At 45.7% G+C, this 27,968-nt stretch overlaps 1 protein-coding gene across 1 annotated transcript; it reads right to left on the bottom strand.

Moving 5' to 3' along the window:
* On the bottom strand, positions 1-27,967 carry LOC119915885 (microfibril-associated glycoprotein 4-like). Its single transcript, XM_038735685.1, has 6 exons — positions 27,853-27,967; positions 24,206-24,361; positions 23,383-23,421; positions 22,781-22,877; positions 1,416-1,583; positions 1-578 (listed from the first exon to the last, which is right to left on the bottom strand). Exons 1-6 carry the CDS (start codon positions 27,856-27,858, stop codon positions 322-324), a joined length of 723 nt encoding a protein of 240 aa, XP_038591613.1. The 5' UTR covers positions 27,859-27,967; the 3' UTR covers positions 1-321.
* Between the last annotated feature and the right edge of the window lies 1 nt (position 27,968).

Raw genomic sequence — 27,968 nt, 5'->3', positions numbered from 1 at the left:
TCAGCTTCATGCTCAGCTTCACATTTATTGTCAGCGTACAGCAGATAATGATTCACATTAGGGTTTCAAACCTCCACCAAACGTTGTGTTGAAACTAGTGAGTTTGACTTTAAAGCTGAGTGTGTTTAGTTGCAGCCAGCAGACTGAAGGTAACATCTGAACCAGCAGAGACTCATTTCTCTATGTTGGCAGTTAATGCAGTTATCAACACGTTATCAGACTCTATGTGTCTGTTTCCATCTAAACATCATGTCAGATTATGTTCTAGATACGTGAGAGAGATCAGCTGCTGATATTCTGCTGTACGTTGGTCCTGGAGAACTACTGCACAGGACGGATCTTCATGCTGATGGTCTTCAGAGAGTAGAAATTACCCTTCCAAGTGTACCAGGTCACTCCAACACCAGCGAGCATCCTGTTAGCCCCCCAACGATAAACCCCGTTGGGGTTTGTAGTGTGACACCCCGGACCATACCAGAACGCCCCCAGGAATGATCTGGCACAGTCGTCGGGCAAGGTGTCCTGGTCTTTGTCAAAGGTGGAGAACTTCTGTCCGTTGTGAAGATTCATAGGGTCTCCTACAGAAACACACAAGAACCACAGGGTTAGTAAATTTGCATTAACTATAAATATCAGCTGAACTTTTCACAACCTGCAGTCTTCTATCAGACAGAATGATGAGACCAGTTATGGTCCAGATAGCTGAAGTCACCAGCAGGTCGATCTCTGACTCTGTCTTACCTGGATGAAATGTTAGACAATCTAATATTTTACAAACTCCTCCACAGACACCAGAGGTCATCAACATTTTAATCATCCTGACAAAGTCCGGACTGACTTAGTGACTTACTTATTTCTTTCATTACTGACTTACTCTCAGTAATGAAATAAATCCATGTCCGAGACATTTTTTAAAATGCCACTTTTATCATCAATGTGCTTTATGTTTCACTTTATCAGGATGATTTAATAAAATATTAAATTAATAATGAGTTTTTTGTATTTGAATCAAACCATTGTTATATTAATCGAATAATAAAAAATAAAATAGATAACTAAAAAATGAACATTAATATATAAATTATTTCCAGTTTAATATCAGTTCAAACCTGACAGGTGGTGTCGATGACGGGTACTGGTATTTATCTCAGCTACGACTCCTACAGATACTAACATACTTCTGTTACTGCAACATAACAACCTAAAGAGAGTCCAGATAAATGGACTGCAGAGAGTCTCTGGGGTACAGACACCTGAATGTGATTCATGAAACAGAAGCAGACCACTGATTGGTGCAGCTCTGCATCAGTCATTAGCATAAGGATCACCCAAATAATCCAGTATAAGGCCAGTCCTTCAGGGAGACTTTAGGGAAAATCACCTTCCTGTGGAAACTCAATCTACTTCTCCCTCACCTGCCCCTCCATCAGTGAATCCAGATACCTGCAGTCTGTATCCGTCAGACTCTGAGTCGATGGAGAACGAGGAGTAACGAGCGAACGCTTTGTTTCCACTGAAGTCCTCCATGTCGACCAGCAGCTCGTACTTCTTCCTCAGAGTCAGGTGGAAGAGAGGCTCAAGACCTTAACACAAACACATAGAAACTCATGAGCTGGTTGTAAAAGAGAGTTTCTAACCATCAACATCATGTGCTGCAAGGCAAGGCAAGTTTATTTGTATAGCACATTTCAGCAACAAGGCAATTCAAAGTGCTCCACATTAAAAATAAAAGCAACAAAGGGAAATTGAAAAAATAAAACACATTATAAAAACAGGATAAAAAAACAGGGTAAAACAGGACAGTAAAAGTTACAGAGCAGTGTACAATCAGGGCACTGAGGCTAAAAACAAAGAAAATGAAAACTGTACGTTACAGTGCAGTGAAAGGTACCAATCTTTACCAATCGGCTTTAATTTAATTTAATTAAAAGCAATGGTAAAAAGAAAAGTCTTCAGTCTTAATTTAAAAGAACTGACAGTTTCAGCAGTCTTCTGGGAGTTTGATTTTTAGCATAATAACTGAACGGTGCTTCTCCTTGTTTAGTTTTGACTCTGGGGACAGAAAGCAGACCTGCCCCAGATGACCTGAGAGGTCTGGATGGTTCATAACGAAGCAGAAGATCAGAAATGTATTTTGGCCCTAAACCATTTAGTGCTTTATAAACTAACAGCAGAATTTTGAAATCAATTCTTTGACATACAGGAAGACAATGTAAAGACCTCAGAACTGGAGTGATGTGATCCACCTTTTTGGTCTTAGTGAGGACTCGAGCAGCAGCGTTCTGAATCACCTGCAGCTGTCTGATGGATTTCTTAGGGAGCCCTGTAAGGACACTATTACAGTAGTCGAGTCGACTGAAGATAAATGCGTGGATAAGCTTTTCCAGGTCCTGCTGAGACATAAATCCTTTAATCCTTGATATATTCTTCAGGTAATAGTAGGCTATCCAACGAACGTTAAAGTCAAGGGCAACTGGACTTGGTTGAAGATACTGGAAGACGTTTTGTCCCTCATCCCTTGGATGAGATAACTATGACCTGGATGACTGAGAATCTTCACAGACATTTTGCCAATCAATTTGGGATGAACACCCTCAGATTGATACGGGAGTACGAAAGGACAGCCAAGAAAATTGCAGACTACAGGAACCATCTACGATTTAACCTGAGATGCCGATGACACAAACTTCACGGTGAAAGGACACAGAGACGGAATAATCCTGGAGAAAGCGCAACACCAGCTACTGAATGAGAGAGTGAGACAGATACATTTCACCATTGAAGCCCTGAAGAATTGGACAACATACACCACAAACTAGAAACATATCTGCACAGTACAGCACTGGAAAAGGTCATGGATTTCATCAAGAAAGCACAGCTATCTCAGCACAACAAGAGCAAAGAAAGACAGACCCGGAAATTCCAAAACCTACATAATTGTCTTGGAGGAGAAAGGACAACAACCTCACAACACATGAAACAGACAACAGATGGGTGAAAAACCTGTCAGATAGGGAACTCACCCAACCAGAGATAGACGTTCTGGCCAAAGGATTAAACTTTGCCATTACACCACAACAGCTACCTATAGTAGACCTCATCACAGCCACCGAATTGGCCATTAGGAAAAACAAATTAACAGAAACAGAAGTGGAACAGCTCAGACTAAAGGTATCTGCAGCCCTTTCTAATGCGAAGGCCCCCCCTTCCAACCTCACCATCCAAGAAAGGAAGGCTGTGACATCTCTGAGCAAGGATCAAAACATCACTATCCTACCTGCTGACAAAGGAAGATGCACGGTAGTCCTTAACACAGCGGACTACCAGAACAAGGTCAACACACTGCTAATGGACACAAATACATATGAGACACTGAGACGAGACCCAACCAGCGGATACAAGAAAAAGGCCATAGAATGTCTACAACAGCTACAGAAAGACAACACCATCACCCGTGAACAATATTACTGTTTGTATCCTGGAGAAGCCATTCCTTGCATTTATGGACTACCCAAGATACACAAAGAAGGAGCCCCACTCAGGCCGATTATCAGCAGCATTAACTCGGTCACCTACAACATTGCCAAACGCATTTCTACCATCTTAGCCCCTTTGGTGGGAAACATGCCTCACCACAGCCAGCACCGAGCCACTGGTACAGATATGTGGACAACACCTGGGTCATTAAAAGCCAGGAAGTGCAAGCCTTCACAGAACACAACACTGTGGACAGTAACATCAAGTTCACACGAGAAGATGTTCACAACAACAGTTTGGCCTTATTGGACTGCGCTGTTGATTGAAGAGGACAGGAGCCTGCAGATTGGTGTTTACAGAAAACCCACACACACAGACCACCACAACTCTTCAATTCACACCACCCACTGGAGCACAAGCTAGGGGTCATGAGAACACTGCACCACAGAGCAGAAAACATACCAACAAGCGCCCAAGCCAGAGAGAAGGAACAGAAACACCTGAAGGGGGCACTTACAGTCTGTGGATACCCTAAATGGACCTTTGTGAAAAACAGCCACAAGATCCAAGAAGAACAAAACTACAGGGGAGGAGGAAAAGAAGGTCAAACGCAACAACATTGTGATTCCATACATGTCTGGAGTATCAGAGAAACTCAGGATTTTCAACAAACACAACATCCCTGTGTTTTTTAAACCCAAGAACACACTAAGACAGATGCTGGTCCACCCCAAAGACCGCACACCCAAACACAAGAAAAGCAATCTAGTGTATGCGGTCCAATGCAGTGAGGAATGCACAGACCTGTATATTGGGGAGACTAAACAACCACGACACAAACGCATGGCTCAACACAGAAGGGCCAACTCCTCAGGTCAAGACTCTGCAGTCTACTTACATCTGAAGGACAGAGGACGCTCGTTTGAGGACCACCATGTGCACATTTTAGATCCCGAGTCACCCCTGTTCAGGAGGTACTGGACCAGCTCTCCGTCTTAAAGGGTCCGATCCTCTAGGCCTATGGGTATTACCCTAGTAGGTATGACTGAGGATTGTTTAAGCTGGTGTCGAAGAGAATCGCCTGGCTTCTAACTGTCTTCTTCCGAACGCCTACCCTGCTTACTCTGAGATAGCACCTGACTGAATAGCCCTAGAGCCAGATACCACCCCAGCCATGCCCGTTAACGACAGCTCTCTTCTCATTGATCAGTGCACTTGGTATGGTTGCCAGGTTGGTATTTAGTGGCCAGGAAAATAGGCCCCAAGGATAAGTTAATTTCAGTGGCTAGAGCAACCTATAAGAACCTCAAAGATGTTAAACACACTTTACCTAATTGATTACTACCTTAGTGAGGAAATAACTTCAATGTCGACTATCGTTCTTTAAATGCAGTGATTATATATTTTATTGCATAAAGTTAGCAAGGGCAAGCATACAACTAAAATTGGTTAAAAATGAGTAAAAATAATAAAATAAAAAATTTAAAATTCAAAACCTGATACGAATAGCTGAGCTTGAGTGTTTTTTGGTTATCTTCTTTTTGGAGAGAAAGGGAGGGGAAGGAGTTGTCCTGCAGTGAAATCCTTCCGCCGCTGCGGGGCTGTGGACTCCGGAGGAGACTTGAGGCTTTGTCCAAAGCCCTCAACCGTCTCTCGAAGTCTTCAGTCTTTGTTGCAGTTGAAAAGGAGAAAATCTTCCGAGTCCGATGATTCTTCAGTTGTCTTGGCTGTTATGGTTATCCTACGTGGCGCGATCTGTTGATGCTTTGCTGAAGAAATCTCTGAAGCGTTCTCTAGATGTTAGTTGTTCAAATCCCCAACTCTTTGGCTCTTGGTCCGGTGCGGTGATGTTCTTGCTCCGAGTCCGATGCCTCTTCAGATCCGCCGAGGAATAACCCCGATCTCTTTCTGGCTTCTCTTTATATATCCTACTCCGTGGCTGATTTCTTTGTCATATCAGCCACCACCCCTATCCTGTCTACGTGACTACTGGCACATAGATTGTTCATTTGTTTCAGAGATGTCCTTGTTTGGTCCACTCATTTCCCCTACTGACCTTTCCCTCTCACTGACTCACAGTCATGAGGCGGTCACACTCAGTCCAGTATTTCGCAACAAGCTTCAACATGTCCTAACATATTCCTTCAATCACTTCTATCATTACATGCACATTTCCAATCAATACTATCAAATCATGACATTTTCATACCATAGTTATTCATTTTTCATTTCTTTAGTAATTCCTTTATAATACGTCTAATACATCATTCTACTGATTGCTATACTTATCACACTTAACACATCACATTTATTTGGAAAGTACTCTTCTAGTTTATTTTGTTTCTTATAGTCTCTTGTGTTATTCAGTTGGAAAGTACCTTGCAGTCCCATGGCCTTCAATGGGCCCTTTTTAGAGTGTTGTTAGTGCGCAGGGATCACAATCTACTTGACACCCCCTCCTTGAGATCACTCGCTGCGTTGGTTAATCATCCGTGAGCATGAGTTCTTCATCGCCATACACCGCTTCTATGGAGAGCACATCGAGGTCTGGAGGTGACAGGGGCCGGTTCCATTGATCCACGACGACGAACTCATCAAGGCACGGGGTGTAAAGACCTGAGTAGCCCCCAGGCAAGGTGACTTCGCCTCGCTTGGGCTCCTGGTGCGTTGATGAGGATCCGTCTGACGGTGCCTGGGTATCCTGCTGCTCCTCGGGTGGCTCGTTCTCAGAGTCCAACCTCCATGTGTCATTAGGGGATGTCCTGCTGGAAGGCGGTATGGTTGCAGGATTGCCGCTGAAGGGGCCGTCGAAGCATGGTTCCAGTTCAATAATCTTCTCCATGTGGTTCTCCCAGCACCATACCATCCAGTCCGTCTGGACCCCGGCATCCCTTGTCGAGGGTTGACTGGCTGTTGTGGCCCTGTTCGCAGGTATTCTTAGCTTGGGTATCTTTGGGCTTATCAGTACGAATCTTCCGTCGGTGAGATGAGCTGTGGACACCCTGGTTCCGTCATCATATTCCCACATCTTGGTATACAGGGTGTGGTAGTCGCAGTCAGGATGGATGGCATATATCATGCTCGCCCCTTTCTCGGCTCTTAGTGAACTCTATACCGCTGTAGCATATGTCTCCACTTCTATTACTGCTTCTGTGGTAACTTCTGGTAGGTCTAACTGATCTTTGTGGCACACGATGCCCCTTGCAAGCTGGATGGTGAAGTTGCGCCTATAGCACTCCGTACACCATAAGGCTGGGATGACATCCCAGAGGAGCTGGGTCTGTGTAAGTGATGCCACAGTGGATACATCCTGCTCCGTCCTGCATGGTATAATAACACAAAAGGTTTAGTGCTAACAATTATATAGTAAATGCAAGCAAGCAAGCAAGGCCCTTTTCTCTTGGGTCCTTTTTAGTTAGGGCCCCTAGCACACCTTCGGGCCAATGCGGCCAGCCATGGTGATTGCAGAGCAGGTGGTGGAGTTGCCCCCGGGCTGGATATAGTTTCAGATCTGGGGAAGCAGGCAGCATAGCTCATGAGCCACATTACCACTATGACTTGATCTATCAGGCCTAGCCAGAATAGTATAGCAATTGTGCCCCAACCTAGGCCCCAGAGGATAATGGCGGCCAGCCGGATCAGCCAACGCCTTCTTCCTCTTTTTTGTAGTGCGCTCGTCAAAGCGATTACATATGCCAGCAGGCCTAGGGTCATCAGGGCCTCGCAGGCAATGTTCGCGATCTTCAGTGGTGCGCAGAATACAGTTAGGGAGTCTAGGATCATCCAGAACACAACGGTTGCGCCTTGGCAGATTCCTAGCCGATCTATAGCTATGTGTAAGCGACCCAGCATGTAGGTGACAAACAGTGACATCGCTAGGTCACGCATCCCGAACCATAAATTAATGGTTATCAATTTAGCGCACCCTTGCATTAAAGCCAGGAATCTCAGGGGCTGATCTGGGGACCATCAGCCCATACAGCAGTAGAGAAGCCATATGGTCAAGATAGTAGTAAACTCTAGAGTACTCACTATAAAGTGAGCCGTAGTGGTAAAGTCGGTGGTATTGTTGGCCATGTTCAAGCTAAGTTTCTTCTATATTCTCTTCCTTTGTTGTCTTTCATTATTGGTGCTGCTGCCGTTGTCAGATCAGGAACTGCTTGTTGCTCAGGCATGCTTGCTCCCTGTATTTAAGGCTTCGTTACTCCTCCTCCTTCCGGAGGAGGGGTTTCTCGTCTTCCTCTTTTTTCGTCTGCCTTTCTCCACAGGGGTGTAAGGCTGCATTGAGTCCTCCCTTAACTACAGCCACTGCTATTGCACCAGTGATAAGGAGCCCTACTATCATTAACAGATAGGGCCAAATTTTAGCAAACAGACTGCTCTTCCAGCCTGTTACCACTCCGAATCCTTCTTCTATGATCTCTGCTGTCTCTTCTATTACCGTGGTAATGGCTCCAGTGACTGATATTCCCAGTCGTTCATACCAAACACACTCATGTTCCTTCTTGCCCTCGCCGCATTGCATCCAATGCTCTTCTGGCGAGTGGCAGGTTCCGTTGTTGTAGAGCCCATTGGGCCCCAGCCATTCAAATCCTGTCATTTCTTTCCCTTCGCACAGGCTTTTCCGGAAGGCATGTCCTTCGGCTACAATGATTGTGGGGTTTGCTACAAATGGCACGATTATCCCTTGCACCTCCTTCCTTTTTGACATTCCATGTCCCAGAATGGCTCTGGCACATCCGACTCGTGGGGGAAACGATCTGATTCATTTCTGGGCTGCTGGTCCATATAATTTCTGGTCCTAGACTCACATCCACATAGGTGCCCTGTAGCACTTCAGCGTAATTGAGACCCCATCTGAGCTTGAGTAGGTTACCCCGTACTTGTAGGTTGACTGTGTTCAAAATCCAAGGGGAGGACTCTGGGCATGTGGGCACTGGTTGGAACCGCAGTCTCTTCTCGTATGGTCGGCATTTCTGCAAAAGGGCCCCATCTTTCAGCACCTCTGTATGCCGAGTCTTCTCTGGGATGGCCAATTTGTTATGCCTTGAGTACTCGTGATTACTACAAAAGTACGCTCCTGATCCGTTGTACAGCCCTGTAGCCTCAAAGTCTCTCCTCGGCCAATCCAGCCATATTATCTCATTTGGCATTTTGAGGAATGGAACCTTTTTTATACCACTTCTTCCATTAATGGTAAATAGATCTATCTTGACTTGTTTCTTTTTGTTCTTTTTCGGCATTGTGTACAGTCAGCTTCTCCTTCTTCTTTTCTTTGCTTTACTTGTTTGATGTCGCCTTATCTTTTGTTTTTCCTCCTCCAGACAAGGACCGTTGGAACCACGCCCTGAGGCGCTTTGCAGGCACTTCTCTATCTGGTGTTGTGGCGGCGATCCTTGGTTCCGCCACCTCCTCTATGACTTCGAAGTCTGCTCCTACCGAGTATATCCCCTTAAATGGCACCACGACCATCCTGACCTGTATTTTTACTTTCAGCGTTTGGTCCGGCCTTATGGGCGTGTCTACCCGTCCTGCCACTCCTCCTGGTACTTGCATCACGCCATTTCTGTACCACCCTTCTGGAGTGACATGGTATTCTGCACTTTTCCCTTTGGCTTTGGCCCCTGAGTTTCCCCAGGCGTCAATACCAGTGACATAGTAGTACAAGTTAGTACCTCTGGCCCCTTCTTTTTTTTGTACCTCTGATAATTCTTCTGACGGTATGTCGGGATTTTTTACTGCCTCTTCAATCAACTTGCCCCAGGTGGTCAGTTCCCAAGGGCCTTCCCAGTTCTTCATGCGGGCCTGTTCTCGGAGATCCTCTGGTAGCGCTTCCAAGCCTGTAGTGTAGCCTGGTCGTGCTGGGTCTCGGAACACCCTTAACACCAATGGTGCTTGATTTGTGGAAAATGGAGGGCTTGCCACCTGCCCATATTGTGGGTTGTACGGCCACCCTTGTTGTACTGCTTCTCCTAGGAGGGTCTGCCTTCCCAGTTCGATCGTCAACTCAGCCAGAGTGCGGTGTTCTTCAGCACTGGCAGAGCACAAGGGTGGGTAGAGGGCTGGCGCGGACGGACCGGTCCCAGGCTGTTCCCGTGACCCGAATCCACTCGGTTCTCGAGCTTTAGTTGGTTTCTCAACCGCTGCCCAATTCTTCTCCTGAGGTGGTGCTTCGAAGGCCTCCAGTGGATCCAGAAATCTCTGTACCTGCCATCCTTTAGCTCTTCCCACCTGTAACAGTCTTCCATTCATTAGCTGAAGGGCGCATCCTCCACAGTGTTGGAGGTTCTGTCCGTCCCATTGGCAGGTGCAGTCCGCTGGTTCCATCTTCACCCCCCGCAGGTCCCACTGGGTCAGGAATATTAGCCTTGGCAACATTGTCACTCGACATATCCCACAAACATAGGCATCCATTACCTTAACTGGTTTGTAATACATGCCTCTAAACTCACTTTTCTCCCCATTGGGCTTGATCGGCTTCGTGCTTCCAGGTCCTTCCCACTGGACCGATGGTTTCATGCAGACAACACAAGAGTTGTCGACTTCTCTCCATTCCAATATCTCCCTCTCTTCAGACAGGAATCCTTCTTTTGTGCATCTTAGCTTCCTCAGTCCTCTGCCTGCCCAGAGGCCTGAGGTCGTTCTCCTTAAGGCAACCACCCCATAGACAGTGGCCAATCTGACGTAGGGTGGTAGGTTCTGTGTGTTATTGGCCATTCTTGGTTCCTGGTTCGCTTCTAGCTTGGAATTGGTTTCAGCTGCTTGACTCCTTGGATTCCTTTCTTTTTTAGTAATACTGTATTACTGTCTAGTATTTTCTCTACTATGTCAGATACTTCGTACTTAGCTTTAACTGCAGTGTTCATAGGGTGATCTCTGGCTTTCACCCACACCCTCTGTCCGACGTGGAATGGGATTTTCAATCCTGGTACCATCTTTTTATCCTCGGAGCCCCGCCCCACTTCCTGTGACATGAAGGGGCGTTGATTCAGCTCCCTGGAAGGGGAGGGCCTATCCGCTCTGCTTCTGTTGTTCAGTGCCCTCCCTATTTCTAGGGCTTGGGTGCTCCATTCCTTGTTGTTGGCATTCTTCCCAATCCAGTTTTTTACTAGGCTGATGGTTTGTTCGACCACCCTGTTTGCTTGTGGGGTGTAGGGTGGCGAATACGTCCTCATCACCCCACTGCGATGGCACCATTGATCCACTTGTGAGTTACAGAAATGAGTACCATTGTCCGTTCGCAACTCTTTCGGCACGCCCAAATGAGCGCATGCTTGGTCTAGCATACTGACCACACTGCTACCGTTAGCTTTCCTAACCGGCTTGATGATCACATACCCTGACATGGAGTCAACTAACACTAAGAGGTACTTCTCGCCTCTTCTCCCTGAAACCCCCATTGGGCCAGCTACATCCATGCATACTGACCCCCCATGGAATGGTACTTTTTATGGTTAGGCCTTCCACCCTTTGTCCCCTACGACCTGCATTGTACTGACCACATACTTCACAGTCTTTGAGGACTCGGCGGATCTGGCCCCCGGGAATCCAAAGTTGCTGCTTCTCCAACTCCTTCCGTGTGGGCATGGCGCCAGCATGGCCCAGCACTTCATGTACGGCCTGCACCACTTCCATCACGGACTCTTTTGGGACTACCCTGCCTTTGGGTGTCTCGTCCCACTTCTCGATCCCGACAAAGACGATTTTCCTTTGCTGCACATAGCAATCCACTTCATCGTTTCCTTGCCAGTGAGCCCCTTCTTTTCCATGAGCCCTTTGATGTACCACATCTAGGTCCATGTTCATCCGTAGTTCGGCTATTTTCTTCCACAAATCTTGATGGGCTACCATCTTTCCCTTGGCACCCCCAAAACCGTTTTCTTCCCATATGGTGAGGTCTTCTTTCAGGGCTTGTGCGCAGTAGTAACTATACGTTATTACTCTTGCCCTTTTTATCTTGTGTTTCCCTAACTCTAGGAGTCCTTCCAGTATTGCTGTTACCTCACCGGCTTGGGCGCTTCCTTGAGCCCTGCCTTTTTGCCGGTGCTGTTCTTCTTCATTGAGCTTCAGAATGAAGCCCCAATAGGCAATGTTGTCTTGTCCTTTTTTCGATCCATCAGTGTATAAGGTCCACTCGTATGGCCTTTCCTCTGCTGGTTCCTGCTTCTGTTGTTTCTTACTGTCTGGTTGGGCTGGTCCTATTTCAAGATCTGGGTCCAGCAGAATGTCTTCCCATCTTCCCCATCTCGTGTTCGTGGCCTTGGTGCTCTCAATGGTGCCTTTCCTCAGATAACGGTGTACCTGACTCTGAGTTATTACTTTAATCCCCTGGCCTTGGGCTAGCTCTTTCATGGATCCCCAATATTTGGCCAAAACCGCTAGTTCTTTCTCTTCTTGAGGGAATTTCTGCTCCTTCCGCCACCTTTCCGTGGCGCTGGTCCCAGGCTGTTCCCGTGGCGCTGGAGTTGGTCTTGATGGTGCTGGGCCGGGCGTGGTCTTCTGTGGGGCTCCCTGGTTTCTCTGGTATGGGGTTTGAGGGTACTGCCTCGGCTGTGGTGTTGTAGGGGGTGGTCTGTTGTACTGCTCCCGAGTATTCTGCCTTGGGCCACTCCTTTCCTCTGCTCTGGCCCTAGGTCCAGACTCCTTTTTCCTTCTCTCTTCGTAATATTGGTGTTCCAGGTCCCACCCCTTCACAGCTGCATCCATTGTGGGCACGGTGGTGCTTTCTACCGGCATCCTTACAAAGGTCAGGTCCCCTCTTCGGCCTGATGTTACTTTCCTCAGAGCTTTCACATAGCGTTGTGCTGGTATCTTCTGTTTTAGCACATGCCACACTTGAGCCAATGTTTGGCCCTCTTCTAGCCCTGCACAAGCCCTGGCAATGTGGTTGTCCTCATCATCCATGTCCTCCAGTACCAGCCTGTCATAAAGTTTCCGTGCTGGCTCGCTCTCATCGGCTGGCTGATTGGTTATACTACTCAACCATAGCTTCTTGCCTCCTTCGTGGACAGTGCTCCCATCAACTAGTGGCCATACATCTTTCACGTAGTTCTTTGCATCTTCGTTTGCTCTCTTAGGCCTCACTAGGGCCTACAGAGTCTTGAATGCTTTGAAATGTTGGCCATCTGTCTGCATCTTGACGGGGCTTTCGTTGACGTCCGGTTTTGCCTGTAGAGCTGGTTCTTTGGGTTTTTCTTCTTCTTCGTCTGAAATATCCTGTTCCATTTCTTTTCTTGCTTTTTGTGCATATTTTACGGCTGCCTTCTTCATCCTTCGCAGCATGACATCGTGCGCTACTGCCATGTATCCTGTTCTAAAGTTGTTGGTTAATTCTTTGTAGGCTGCCAAAGTGGGGAAATTAGGCATCATAATGATGTTAGCCCATTCCCCCATGGTGGCTGTTACTTCCAGAGTCTTTTTCTCTTCCAGCCTATCAGCCCATACTTCTGGTATGTGGTGATCGAGTTGTTCCACCTCGGGTATGTAGGCCTGTCTTCTGTCCCTCGTTTCCACTGGTCCCCAGGTAGTGTCTCGGGCAATGTTCTTTGAGGTTTGTCGCACACTGAGTACCTTCACTTCTTTTTTGTCCCCTTTACAGCGTCCCACTCTCAGCTCTTGATGTTCTGTCTGTTCCGCTACTGAGGGTACACTTTCCCCATCCTCTTGCTGGTCACTCTCTTCTCCTTGTGATTCACTAATTTCCTCCTCTGTAGCTCTGGGCTTTACCCAGTTTCCTTCTCTGGCCTCAGGGGATTTCTTTGGTTGAGGCCTGGGTTTTGGAAGGCTCAGCTCTTGCATCTCTTGGGCTAAGCTACTCTAAGGTCCTCTTCTGCCTGTTCCGGTTGGGGCTCTTCATCTTCCCACTCCTCCGGTTGCGACGGCTTCACTAGACTCCTGTGCCCGGGGCTGGCCTTAGTCTGGTTCTCGTTGAGGGTAGAACGTGTGCCCTGGGCTTTTGCTGGTGTCTTCTTCTTGCTCTGGGGGGACCAGGTGGAAGGTCCAGCTTCTGTCTCTTGCCACTTCATTTGGCGCACGACCCTCCCTTCTCGTTCATCCGTCGTGGGTGAGGACAGTGTTGCCCATGGTGCCGGTTCGTACCTTTCTTCTGACCTGGTCCTGCTCCGGGCTCGACTCCCTCCTTCCTTGCAGGGCTGCACGCTGGCTAACGCTTTCTGTTGTCGCTCTTGGTGTTGTTCCTTGGTGGTGATTACCACAAGCTCTCGTATTGTGCCCCACATCCCCGGCATTCGCAGGTATAACTTGGCAAGTCCCATTGCAGTTGTTTCAGCCTCTTCCCAGGCCATGGTGTTTGACCTCAGGCTGTTGGTGCACAACACCACTCTTGTGAATTCTAACTCTCTTGCTCGGTCAAGACCCTGTTCTAGGGTTCTCAACAACTTCCCTTGGTATTCTTTGAACTCCGCAGTTCCCCGGTATTCGTCGATGGGTAGATGTATGACGGCATAGTAAGTGAGTTTCCCTCCACTCGTCACTATGACCCGTCTACTCTTCTCTGTCTCGCTCATCCTACGGGTTCTTCTGTCTTCAACCTCTCTCCGGTATTCTCCTCCTGCTAGACGGATTAGTTCTTTGTGGAACTTCCCATGATGTATCTTCAGGTTCTGGTTCGTGAAAACTATGAGCCCGTGGCCATCGATGTCCCAGGGGCTCCCAATCCACTGATATACGATTAACCCCCCTTGGCTGGCTATCCTGCGTGCGTCTGGAGGAATCGGGTTCATGGAGGGTAGGTGTTTACTCGGGTTGCTCTCTGTCCTGTGGTGTGCCTTCTTTGACTTACGCTTCAATCCGGTTTCTGTCTTTGGTACGGACGTGGAAGGCTCTGCTCGCCCAAAGTTGGTTCCGTCCAGGAGCAGTTTCCCTTGCTTGTCCAGGAGTTCTTTCTGTTTTTCCGTCTTGGCTATAAGGTTCCGGAATCTATCAATCACTGGCATCAGATCACTGGGCAGAGTTGACGGGAGGTTGAGGATTCCTTCCCCCAGGGGAGTGTTTAGTTCGAGCAATTCTCCCCCTCCAGTCTCGTCTTCACCGCCCTCTCTCTCTCGGGTGTTCCACACGAACGACGGTTGGTCTTTCCGTCGGGGTCCTGCTTCAGGCTCAACGAATCCTTTCGTCGAGCCCCACGTTGGGCGCCACGTGTTAGATCCCGAGTCACCCCTGTTCAGGAGGTACTGGACCAGCTCTCCGTCTTAAAGGGTCCGATCCTCTAGGCCTATGGGTATTACCCTAGTAGGTATGACTGAGGATTGTTTAAGCTGGTGTCGAAGAGATTCGCCTGGCTTCTAACTGTCTTCTTCCGAACGCCTACCCTGCTTACTCTGAGATAGCACCTGACTGAATAGCCCTAGAGCCACGATACCAACCCAGCCACGCCCGTTAACGACAGCTCTCTTCTCATTGATCAGTGCACTTGGTATGGTTGCCAGGTTGGTATTTAGTGGCCAGGAAAATAGTAAAAAATGAGTAAAAATAATAAAACTGTTTAAACTTAAAAACCTGATACGAATAGCTGAGCTTGAGTGTTTTTTGGTTATCTTCTTTTTGGAGAGAAAGGGAGGGGAAGGAGTTGTCCTGCAGTGAAATCCTTCCTCCGCTGCGGGGCTGCGGACTCCGGAGGAGACTTGAGGCTTTGTCCAAAGCCCTCAACCGTCTCTCGAAGTCTTCAGTCTTTGTTGCAGTTGAAAAGGAGAAAATCTTCCGAGTCCGATGATTCTTCAGTTGTCTTGGCTGTTATGGTTATCCTCCGTGCCGCGATCTGTTGATGCTTTGCTGAAGAAATCTCTGAAGCGTTCTCTAGATGTTAGTTGTTCAAATCCCCAACTCTTTGGCTCTTGGTCCGGTGCGGTGATGTTCTTGCTCCGAGTCCGATGCCTCTTCAGATCCGCCGAGGAATAACCCCGATCTCTTTCTGGCTTCTCTTTATATATCCTACTCTGTGGCTGATTTCTTTGTCATATCAGCCACCACCCCTATCCTGTCTACGTGACTACTGGCACATAGATTGTTCATTTGTTTCAGAGATGTCCTTGTTTGGTCCACTCATTTCCCCTACTGACCTTTCCCTCTCACTGACTCACAGTCATGAGGCGGTCACACTCAGTCCAGTATTTCGCAACAAGCTTCAACATGTCCTAACATATTCCTTCAATCACTTCTATCATTACATGCACATTTCCAATCAATACTATCAAATCATGACATTTTCATACCATAGTTATTCATTTTTCATTTCTTTAGTAATTCCTTTATAATACGTCTAATACATCATTCTACTGATTGCTATACTTATCACACTTAACACATCACATTTATTTGGAAAGTACCTGATTCTCCTCTAGTTTATTTTGTTTCTTATAGTCTCTTGTGTTATTCAGTTGGAAAGTACCTTGCAGTCCCATGGCCTTCAATGGGCCCTTTTTAGAGTGTTGTTAGTGCGCAGGGATCTCAATCTACTTGACACAGAGAAGATGAATGGTTTGAAAGAGGTGTCAAGGAAGCCATCTACACCCAGGTTGAGAAGCCGTCATTGAACAGGGGAGGGGGTCTACGCCGCCACTTATCCCCCACTTACAATGCTGTCCTTTCATCACTTCCCAGGAAACTCAACAAACGTAACCTATTGGCCTCATGTGAAGATCCCAACGGTTGTTCAGTCTTGGCCTCGGGTAGTCCTAACGACTGTAACGACTGTCGTTACAGCAACCAGGAGCACTAACGAACCAGCAGTATCAACAATCCTGGCAAATGACCCCACTGAGGTTAAATAGCTTAGTTTCCCTACCAGTCCGTCAGAACTGAAGAAGTCCCTTGGATGAGGGACGAAACGTCTTCCAGTATCTTCAACCAAGTCCAGTTGCCCTTGACTTTAACCTTCATTTGATAGCTATAACCTGGATGACTGAGAATCTTCACAGACGTAATAGTAGGCTGACTTTGTAATTGTCTTAATGTGGCTCCTTAGATTCAGGTCTGAGTCCATGACTACACCAAGATTTCTGGCTTGAAAACAATAACTTCAGTTTTATCTTTGTTTAATTGAAGAAAATTCTGGCACATCCAATTGTTGACCTTCTTGGTGATAAGGTAATGTAAATCTGTGTGTCATCTGCATAATTATCAGGCCATGTGCTACTATACTGTTCCTATTGTCTCCGGTCCACGCAAGAGGTATCATGCCATAAGGCACAGAAATCAGGGATTCCTCAAGCCTTTAAAATAGCCACCACCCACATCTGTTTACTTGTCTGTTGGACCTGCCAGTCCCCAGTCAACAACCGAATCAATATGCCTCCTTCGAATACCATGCTGTCTTTGTGTCCGCTCCGGTAAAGGTCTCTGTGATTGTCATATACCGTCCATCAGGACAAATGGGTAACTTTTTGGAGGAGCTAGACACACTGCTGTCTTCAATCCCAGAGCATGACTGTCCCCTACTTGTCCTTGGTGACATGAATATTCACTTAGACAATTCGAACTCTGCAGACTTCCTGTCTCTGATTCAGTCCTTTGATCTAACTCGGGTTCTCAGCTCCGTGACCCACAAAGCTGGCAAGGTGCTTGACCTCGTTCTTGTCCGAAACTGTGCCACAGAGTGCCTAACAGTCACACTTCTACATGTGTCAGACCACTATTTCGTGCAGTTCATGGTATGCCTACAGGAACAGCCCATTGTTCCAACACTGTTTGTCTCACACTGCCGCAACCTGCCTCCCACTCACTTTGCCGCACAATCTCTGTGCTCTATAGTAAGCTTGTGCCTGTCTTCTATCCACCAAGCCTGCTCACCTGAACCAGTCCTAACCATGGCTAACTGAAACCATCCGTGGGCTCTGTACTGATCTCAGAGTCACTGAAAGAAAATGGCGAAAAACCAAATACCCCGCCGACCTTAAGGGCTACCAACTGCTCCTATCCTCCTTCCCAACAAGCATCAGTGCTGCCAAAACTGTGGTCTAATAATAACAGAATTAGCAGTGCCACTGATTATTTTCCACTTTTAAAGCACTACTAAATCCTCCTCCACCTCCACCGCCCACAAACTTGTCTGCTGATACCTTTGCTGCCTTCATCACAGGCAAAGTGGCGGCTATAACCAGCCAATTCTCTAAAACACTCAAACTCAACCATTGTAGCAGTCCTACTACATCTGTTCCTCTGCCCTCCCAGGTCAATGGCACTCTCCTCGTTTACTCCTCTCACAGAGAGCGAAGTATCAGAACACCTGACCCGTAGCTGTCCCACTACATGCCCACTGGACCCGATTCCTATGAATCTCCTCCAAGCCATATCTCCTACCGTGGTCCCGACAATCACTCATGTGATAAATACTTCTCTGGCTTCAGGAACCTTCCCGACCACTTTCAAAAGGGCTCGAGTTACACCCTTGCTCAAAAAGCCCAACTCAAGTTAAGAACTATTGGCCAGAGTCTCTTCTACTATTTTTATCCAATACTATTGAACGGGCAGTATTCAAACAGGTCTCAGAATTCGTCCCACGGAATGACCTCCTAGATCCATATCAGTCTGGTTTTAAGAGTGCCCACTCTACTGTAACGGCTCTTCTGTCTGTAACAGAAGCCCTAAGGTCAGCTAAAGCTGCAGCCCAATCCTCGGTTCTTATCCTGCTTGACCTATCAGCTGCCTTTGACACAGTCAACCACAGGATCCTGCTATCCGCTCTCTCAGCAATGGGCATCTCGAGTAAAGCCCTCTGTGGTTTGAATCCTACCTGTCGGGGCGTTCCTACAATGTTTTGTGGCAAGGACAATTATCCTCCTCCCACTACCTCTCCACAGGGGTGCCCCATGTTGCTGCTGTCTCTCGGTCGTGCCACTTTGCTCGATACAACATAAGGAAAATCAGGCCCTACCTCACGCAGTACGCCACCCAGCTTGTGGTACAGGCCATGGTTATCTCTCGCCTCGACTATTGCAATGCCCTCCTAGCAGCTTGTGCAGTGAAACCCCTACAAATGGTTCAGAACGCAGCAGCGTGTCTGGTTTTTGATCAGCCCAAAAGGACTCATGTCACTCCATTACTCAGTGACCTCCACTGGCTCCCCGTGGCCTCCAGAATCAGATTCATGTCACTAATGCTGCATACAGAGTAACTACTGGGTCTGCACCATCTACCTAAACTCCATAATACAAACTTACATTCCTTCTCAGCCACTAACCTCCTCTTCCAAATGCCGCCTGGCTCTGCCATCCCTTCACACAAAGCAATCCCAGTCCCGGCTTTTCTCATCTGTGACACCATGATGGTGGAACGATCTACCACACGCCATCAGAGCAGGGGCGTCCTTCTCTGACTTCAAGAAGCCCTTGAACACTTCCTCTTATAACACCTCTAACTCCTAACCTTTAACAAACACTTCCTGTGCTCTTCTTCTTCTATCCCTTACAATGATCTTGTATTGATTGCACTTTTTTTGTATTGATTGCACTTTTTTTGTTAACTCTTACTTCCTTCCCTAGGTATCTACTTCATTGCTGTGATATGTACTGTGAGCTCTTACTAGTATTTATTGCTGCTCTTACTAGTATGTATTGTCAGCTGTAGATCTGTATTTCATGCTCTGTTGATGCTTGTATGTTGTTGCTCAAATTTAAGTCGCTTTGGATAAAAGCATCTGCCAAATGAGTAAATGTAAATGTAAATGCTATATGAATTGTTTTTAAGTGGACACAGGGACAAGACATATCCTGTTACTGACATGTAGTAATGTGTGGATCGATCCTAAAGTATCGATATTTCTGATACCAACTTGTCCTGCTCTAGGATCGATACTCATATAAAAGGATCGATATCTAACCTCAGTCATTTGGAGTGAGGGTGTGTTTTATTATAAGTATATTACTGTCACCAGGATGGTCTAATTATACTCGGTTCATAGGAACTACTTCTCCTTCCACCTGTCAAAGTCATGCTTGTGCTGAAGTGAGTCGCTGCAGCTCCTTACATTTCCCGCGATTGAAAACTGACTCTGGCCGGCTGTAGAAACAGTCACGTCTGGCTGTATTTTAGCTGTGAAGGTAATAATGATGCTCTGTGTAGTGTGTGTGCAAAGAGAGTGAAATACTTTGGCAACAATGCAAACTTCGCTAAACTTCTGAGATTAAGTCAAAATAATAGGATGATGTTATGAAGCGGCAGTTCTGAAGCCTGTCGACAGTAGCAAACAATGCACACACATTATTAGTGTTTTTGGTGATGATGTCAGAGAAGAAGGACCACCTTGCATTTCTCAGCTCTAAATTATAAATGCAAAGTCTCTCTTTATAGACGTCATAATGAACCTGGAGATTTGTTTTCCGCCACCTCTTTTTTGAGTTCTACCCAGCGTGGCATTTCTCCATGGAGATCTTCTCTTACCAGAGACCACCTTCACCTTGGCTGGTGCAATGGCATCAATAACATTTGTAATTTTAGAACTGAAATTATCTACAAGTTCGCTGACTGAGACCCATGAGAGGGCGGGTGTCGAGGAGAAAGCCTGAATAATTTTTTCACTAGTGTTTTCAGTGATATGCCGTTTTGTGATCACCTCTGTTTGTACATTTGTGTGCACGCAGATAGCACTCTCAAAGAAAACACAGGAATGATCTGAGAGAGCAACATCAGTCACCACAACCTTGGAAATGTTCAGACCCTTGGAGATGATAACCTTGATGAAGTCCAAAGTGTGCCCCTTATTGTGCGTGGGCCTCGTCACATGTTGGGTCAGTCCATAATTATCAAGAACACAACACAGTTCTTTAGTCCCTCTGTCCTGGGGGTTGTCAACATGGATGTTAAAATCACCAACAATAACCACACAGTCAAAGTCAATACAGATTATAGACAGCAGTTCACCAAAGTCATCAAAAACGTTTGCACAGTATTTAGGGGGCCTGTAGATATTTAGAAAAATTGCTTGAGAAGAGGTTTTCAGCTGAAGAGCCACATATTCAAAAGAAGCTAAATTCCCATAAGACATCTTTTTGCATTGGAGGGAGTCATTAAACAAAATGGCAACTCCACCTCCTCTCTTATGCACTCTAGCTTCACTCATGAAACTGAAGCTGGGAGGGGTAGACTCGATAAGGACAGCTGCACTGTTATCTTGGTCCAACCAAGTTTCAGTTAAAAACATGAAATTAAGATTGTGAGTTATTATAAAATCATTGATTAAAAATGTTTTTCCTGTCAAAGACCTAACGTTTAACAAAGCTAATTTTAGTGTGTTAAAAACATTATCTGGCCCACTTTTTTCGTCAGGCTGCGGCTGACGAGGAATTAATACTAAATTTGCAGGATATGTTGAGTGCTTCCTGTTTCTTAACACATTCACCATGCTTTTTCTGTTACCTGTCAAGACAGGGATGGAGAAGACTACCAGCACATTGGGCCCCGGCTTGTCCTGGGAAGAGTCATGAGTGCTATTTTCCTTGTAGCATGGACCCAGCACATATCAGACAGAGCTTACTGGGCTTTTTCGCCATTGCAGAGCGGGAAGGTGGGTTGTGCGCTGTATTTTTGACACATGTGTCAAACCTGGAGGACTTAGAACCAGTGGTGGAGGTGGATGGTGAGGGGGGTTTAGGGTAGAGAAAATGGGAGTGGAGCAAGGGAAGGTGGGGGGAGTAAATTTGGTCCCAGCTCCAGGTCTTCCATGTGATCAGTCCAACAGGGGAGAGAGGGGAGAAAGGGTGTCTGGAGATAAGGGTGACCTAGGTGGGGATTGGGGGGTAAAGATGGTGACTCCTCACTGTTGGTTTTCAGTGAGGGAGGTGGAGACTCTTCCTCTTGGCTCAGGTGTCTCCCGTGATCAGAGCTCTCTTCCGGCGGGGGCTGAGGTGGCTCTCCTTCAAGGTTTCTGGTGTGTTGTGTTATGTCTTCTTCTTGTTGAGATTCCTCTTGTCTCTTGTCCTTGGCAGAGGGAACAGATGAGTGATGCAGAAAGTAAAACAGGTTGGAGCTGAACAATTTTACTCCTGACTTGTTAAGTCCATCTGCCTTAAAAAGATGTCTGCGGTCCCACAGAAAGTAAAAGTTTTCGATGAAATGCACTGAATGGACAGTACATGCCGTTGAGAGCCACGTGTTCAATGTCATCAGTCTGCTGAATCCCTCAGCTCCTCTTCGGCTTGGCGGTATAGGCCCACTGATAAACCCCTCAGCATTCAGAGAGCTGACTGTGTTCAACAGATTATTAATGTCCACTTTCAACACTTCAGACTGTTGCTTCACAACATCATTGGCCCCGATGTGCAGTATGATGTTTTTCACAGTAGGATGTTCAGCCACGATATGCAGGAATCTTTCTGCCAAGTCAGACACCGTATCCTTCGGAAAGCAGAGTATTTTGGTGTCCTTACTGCACATGCTTCTTATATCGTTTACAGCAGAGTCACCCACAATCAGAGTTTGAGGCCCAGTTGTTAGCTTTCCCTGCAGCCTTTTACTTTCTGATTTACTCTCAGTCCTTACCCTTCTGTGTGAGGATGGGATGTTATCAAGGTCATCAGACGGAGATCCTCTCCCTTTCGCAGCGGTCCGGCTGTGTCCTACCAAGAACAGGGTTTGAAGAGGCGCTCTACCCAGGTGATAATGCAGGTCTAGTCGCATCACAAATTTCAGGGCGCTGGGTTCTGCCTGTTACTCGTCCAACCATTTACCAGGGAAATTATTTATTCTTAGGCTTTGCTCCAAGAGCGTTCCAGGGAGGACTACCACTTTCAGATTTATTATCCAGTACACAGGCCTCCTGCTTCTTGGTCTTTTTGGTGCTAATTAGACCTGTGTTAGCATGGTCTTGTCCACTGTTTTGGATCCATGGTAAAGTGGTGTCATTCCCACATATTCCATTCACTTCCACATTCACCTCTAACCTGTGGATCTTGGTTTCCAGCACTGCAACTTTCTGTAGAAGTTTGTGGAAGTCATCCGTGGAGAAGGGGGGCATCTTGTTGCTAATTAGCATTAGCTACAAAGCCAATCACTGCAGTACATGCTAGTGCTATTGATAGGCTGCACTCGCGTAGCACTGAAATCAAAAGTATTTAAAGTATGGCAATAGCCTACTTTATCTGACAGTCATAGTGATTTAAAAGTATCCAAGAGCCGCTGCTCATAATTTCTAGTAGGAAAAAAAGAGAGTTTCAGCAAAAGTATTAAAGCAGAGGGGAAAGCAAGCAGCAAAGTGTCTCCACTGTAAGAAATCAGGAAGAACTTAGTACTAAACCATGAGCTGACTAGATCCTTACACCTGCAATAGTGTTAGTTAGGTTTGGTTTCTCACCGAGCCAGTACTCTCCAGCAGCGCTACCAAAGCCCAGCTTGTACTGATCCCAGCCCCTGTAGAAGTTCACGGTGCCGTCCATCCTCCTCTGGAACACCTGGGGGGGACGGGATGGAGGGAGAACTAGCTAAACACACCAGATACCTGACAGCTCATGTTTCCAGGCAACAAGGTTTGAACTAATGGTAAGCCTTCATTCAGAAAGTACATCACATAAACCAGCTGCTGGATTCGTCTATCCGGGTCAGGAACAACAGACACACTGATAATGTCTGGACCTCTGGCACTTTAGAGTCAGAGTGAGACTGAGCAGTCTCTGTCTTAAACAGCTGGCTTTAGTACAAACCACTTTGTGCATCAGGTCAGTTCTCCTGTCTCGTTCCTGGTCTCAACTGGTTGCTGCATCAAATGTATTCCCCTACATTCCATCAATATCTTTGGTTAACAAGGCGTACCGACTGAAGGAAGTTGTGCACTGATCATTGATTGTGTAACAGCAGAGCTAGCTTGGTAGAGTTCATGGGAGGCCTCTGATCAGTCTGAACAGGTCCTGGATTTGAGAACTGCTGAGCCAGATTTGGTACTTGAGTTAAAATACTCACCGTCCATCGTCCTCCTAGTGAGTCCATGTCACAGTACACCTACACACAGACACAAACAGTCATTAGTCAGTTTATCAACCAGGGAATATTAAATATATCCATATGTGATACAACCTGTACTACTACTAGTACTACTGCTGCTGCTGCTGGTGGTGACTTAATGGAGTTATGTAAACTGAGATTCAGGAACAGGACCACACCTCTCTCACTAATTCATCCACCTGTGCCTCTTTAATACAATCACATGCACTCATGTATATAAACGTGTCTAACTCCTGTTCTCTCCCGTTTTTCAGTTCTCACATCTGTCCCACCCAAAGTCTGTTCTTCATCTCTTTTTATCAGCAGCACGGTGGCCCAGTGGACACAGCAAGAAGGTTCTAGGTTAGACCTCCCTCAGCCCAGGTCTTTCTGTACAGAGTTTGCATGTTCTCCCCGTGTTTGCATGGGTTTCCCCCGGGTGCTCCGGTTCCTCCCACCATGAAAGACATGCACGCTAAAATCCATAATTCTGACAAGTAATCACTTTGTCTTTTTTTACAACAGGAACCACAGGGGGTTCATAAACAAGCCGCTTATCGAGATGAGCCCCCACACTGAATCTCGACCCCCTGGGTTCCTAGCTGCTCCGGCCACCAAACCCTAAAGAAGATCCTTCATCCCTCCCCTCTCAACCCTCCTTTTATAACTATTCATTACATAACCACTATAAAATCTAACTTAGCATGTACCTTGTTAGTGAATCCCATTACTGCATGTAACTAACTTCACTGAAAGTCAAACACTTTTATCTCCTAAGTGTCCCTGAGAGGATGAAGTGTACCTGGACAGCAGAGGTGGCTCCGATGGGATAGATGGTGTACACTCCACTGGGTCGGCTGTTGTCATTGTTATAGATGTCACTGCAGTCCAATGGGAGGACGAGGGGCATGGAGCTGGTCGACAGAGGAGCCAGGAGGAGGAAGACGACTGATACCAGCTGGAGCAGACAGGTTATTTAGTTTTTGAACAGAGTTTGGCCTCTGCAGCCAGTCGGTGCTGAAGGTTTTACCTTTCAATGTGAAAAAAAGTTTTATTGTCAGGGAGGAGATAAAATAAACTCACATTTTATTAAGACATACAGTATCTCACAGAAGTGAGTCCGCCCCTCTCATTTCTGTAAATATCTGATTCTATCTTTTCATGTGAAACACACTTTGCTCCAATGTAAAGTAGTGAGTGTACAGCTTGTATAACAGTGTAAATCTGCTGTCCCCTCAAAATAACACATCACACAGCCATTAATGTCTAAACCACTGGCAACAAAAGAGAGGACACCCCTAAGTGAAAATGTCCTAATTGGGTCCAATTAGCCATTTTCCCTCCCCGGTGTCATGTGACTCATTAGTGTTACAAGGTCTCAGGTGTGAATGGAGAGCAGGTGTGTTAAATTTGGTGTTGTCGCTCTCACACTCCCTCATACTGGTCACTAGAAGTTCAACATGGCATCTCATGGCAAAGAACTGTCTGAGGATCTGAAACAAAGAATGGTTGCTCTACATAAAGATGGCCCAAGCTAAGAAATTGAGCTGCAGCACGGTGGCCATGACCATACAGCGGTTCACCAGGACAGGTTCCACCCAGAACAGGCAAAACACAAACGGAAGGTGGAAGAGAGCAAGGTCTCTAACATCCACCAGCTCCATGATGTTGTCATGGAGGAGTGGAAGAGGACTCCAGTGGCAACCTGTTAAGGCAGCGCTGGAGAATAATGGTGGCCCCACAATATATTGACACTTTGGGCCCAATGTGGACATTTTCACTTAGGGGTGTCCTCACTTTTGTTGCCAGCGGTTTAGACATTAACGGCTGTGTGATGTGTTATTTTGAGGTGACAGCAGATTTACACTGTTATACATGCTGTACACTCACTACTTTACACTGTTATACAAGCTGTACGCTCACTACTTTACAAGCTGTTTACTCACTACTTTACACTGAAAAACAAGCTGTACGCTCACTATTTTACAAGCTGTTTACTCACTACTTTACACTGTTATACAAGCTGTACACTCACTATTTTACACTGTTATACAAGCTGTACGCTCACTACTTTACACTGTTATACAAGCTGCACGCTCACTACTTTACACTGTTATACATGCTGTACGCTCACTACTTTACACTGTTATACAAGCTGTTTACTCACCACTTTACACTGTTATACAAGCTGTACACTCACTATTTTACACTGTTATACATGCTGTACGCTCACTACTTTACACTGTTATACAAGCTGTTTACTCACCACTTTACACTGTTATACAAGCTGTACACTCACTATTTTACACTGTTATACAAGCTGTACGCTCACTACTTTACAAGCTGTTTACTCACTACTTTACACTGTTATACAAGCTGTACACTCACTACTTTACACTGTTATACAAGCTGTATGCTTACTAATTTACAAGCTGTTTACTCACTACTTTACACTGTTATGCAAGCTGTACACTCACTACTTTACACTGTTATACAAGCTGTACACTCACTACTTTACACTGTTATACAAACTGTACGCTCACTATTTTACAATGTTGTACAAGCTGTACGCTCACTATTTTACAATGTTGTACAAGCTGTACACTCACTACTTTACAAGCTGTTTACTCACTACTTTACACTGTTATACAAGCTGTACGCTCACTACTTTACACTGTTATACATGCTGTACGCTCACTACTTTACACTGTTGTACACTCACTACTTTACACTGTTATACATGCTGTACGCTCACTACTTTACACTGTTGTACAAGCTGTATGCTCACTACTTTACACTGTTATACAAGCTGTATGCTCACTACTTTACACTGTTATACAAGCTGTACGCTCACTACTTTACACTATTATACAAGCTGTACACTCACTATTTTACACTGTTATACAAGCTGTACGCTCACTACTTTACAAGCTGTACGCTCACTACTTTACAAGCTGTTTACTCACTACTTTACACTGTTATACAAGCTGTACACTCACTACTTTACAAGCTGTTTACTCACCACTTTACACTGTTATACAAGCTGTACGCTCACTATTTTACAATGTTGTACAAGCTGTACACTCACTATTTTACAATGTTGTACAAGCTGTACGCTCACTACTTTACACTGTTATACAAGCTGTACACTCACTATTTTACACAGTTATACAAGCTGTACGCTCACTACTTTACACTGTTATACAGGCTGTACGCTTACTACTTTACACTGTTATACAAGCTGTACGCTCACTACTTTACACTGTTATACAGGCTGTACGTTCACTACTTTACACTGTTATACAAGCTGCACGCTCACTACTTTACACTGTTATACAAGCTGTACGCTCACTATTTTACACTGTTAAACAAGCTGTACGCTCACTACTTTACAAGCTGTTTACTCACTACTTTACACTGTTATACAAGCTGTACGCTCACTATTTTACACTGTTATACAAGCTGTACGCTCACTACTTTACAAGCTATTTACTCATTACTTTACACTGTTATACAAGCTGTACGCTCACTATTTTACACTGTTATACAAGCTGTACGCTCACTATTTTACAAGCTGTTTACTCACTATTTTACACTGTTATACAAGCTGTACGCTCACTACTTTACAAGCTGTTTACTCACTACTTTACACTGTTATACAAGCTGTACACTCACTACTTTACAAGCTGTTTACTCAGTACTTTACACTGTTATACAAGCTGTACGCTCACTATTTTACAATGTTGTACAAGCTGTACACTCACTACTTTACAAGCTGTTTACTCACTACTTTACACTGTTATACAAGCTGTACGCTCACTACTTTACACTGTTATACAAGCTGTTTACTCACTACTTTACACTGTTATACAAGCTGTACGCTCACTACTTTACACTGATACATGCTGTACGCTCACTACTTTACACTGTTGTACACTCACTACTTTACACTGTTATACAAGCTGTTTACTCACTACTTTACACTGTTATACAAGCTGTACGCTTACTACTTTACACTGTTATACATGCTGTACGCTCACTACTTTACACTGTTATACATGCTGTACGCTCACTACTTTACACTGTTATACAAGCTGTACGCTCACTACTTTACACTGTTATACAAGCTGTACGCTCACTACTTTACACTGTTATACAAGCTGTACTCTCACTACTTTACATTGGAGCAAAGTGTCATTTCTTCAGTGTTGAAACATGAAAAGATAGAATCAGATATTTACAGAAACGTGAGGGGTGGACTCACTTTGTGAGATATTGTACGCAGGTAGCCAGAGAGGCTGAATCAGCCTAGTGAAGCTCTAAATAGTGTTAAGCTTTAATAGGAAGAAACATGTCAGCACACAATAGTTCAAATAATCTCACTGAATCTGTTAACATGTTCAAACTGCTGATAAACATTCAGAAAGACAGTTAAAGTTAAAAACTTACCTTCATTGTCAGATTTCTGCCGATGCAAATCCAGATGTCGGTGTGTCTGAACGCTCTGATGTCTCGGATGTCTCTCTCTCTTATTTATAATCCAAAGATTAATAAATCATTAATCT

This window comes from Micropterus salmoides, unplaced genomic scaffold, assembly GCF_014851395.1.
Source record: "Micropterus salmoides isolate LMB-PRFRI ecotype aquatic unplaced genomic scaffold, ASM1485139v1 Ms_hic_scaffold_21, whole genome shotgun sequence".
NCBI classification, from domain to species: domain Eukaryota; kingdom Metazoa; phylum Chordata; class Actinopteri; order Centrarchiformes; family Centrarchidae; genus Micropterus; species Micropterus salmoides.
This window is presented reverse-complemented; position numbering and strand designations above follow the sequence as displayed.

Coding starts and splice junctions, on each gene's coding strand:
- LOC119915885 (XM_038735685.1), bottom strand. Junction 23,422..24,205: donor GAGCCACCTCTGCTGTCCAG/GTACACTTCATC, acceptor GTCTGTGTGTAG/GTGTACTGTGACATGGACTC. Junction 1,584..22,780: donor TGCTGGAGAGTACTGGCTCG/GTGAGAAACCAA, acceptor GTTTGTGTTAAG/GTCTTGAGCCTCTCTTCCAC.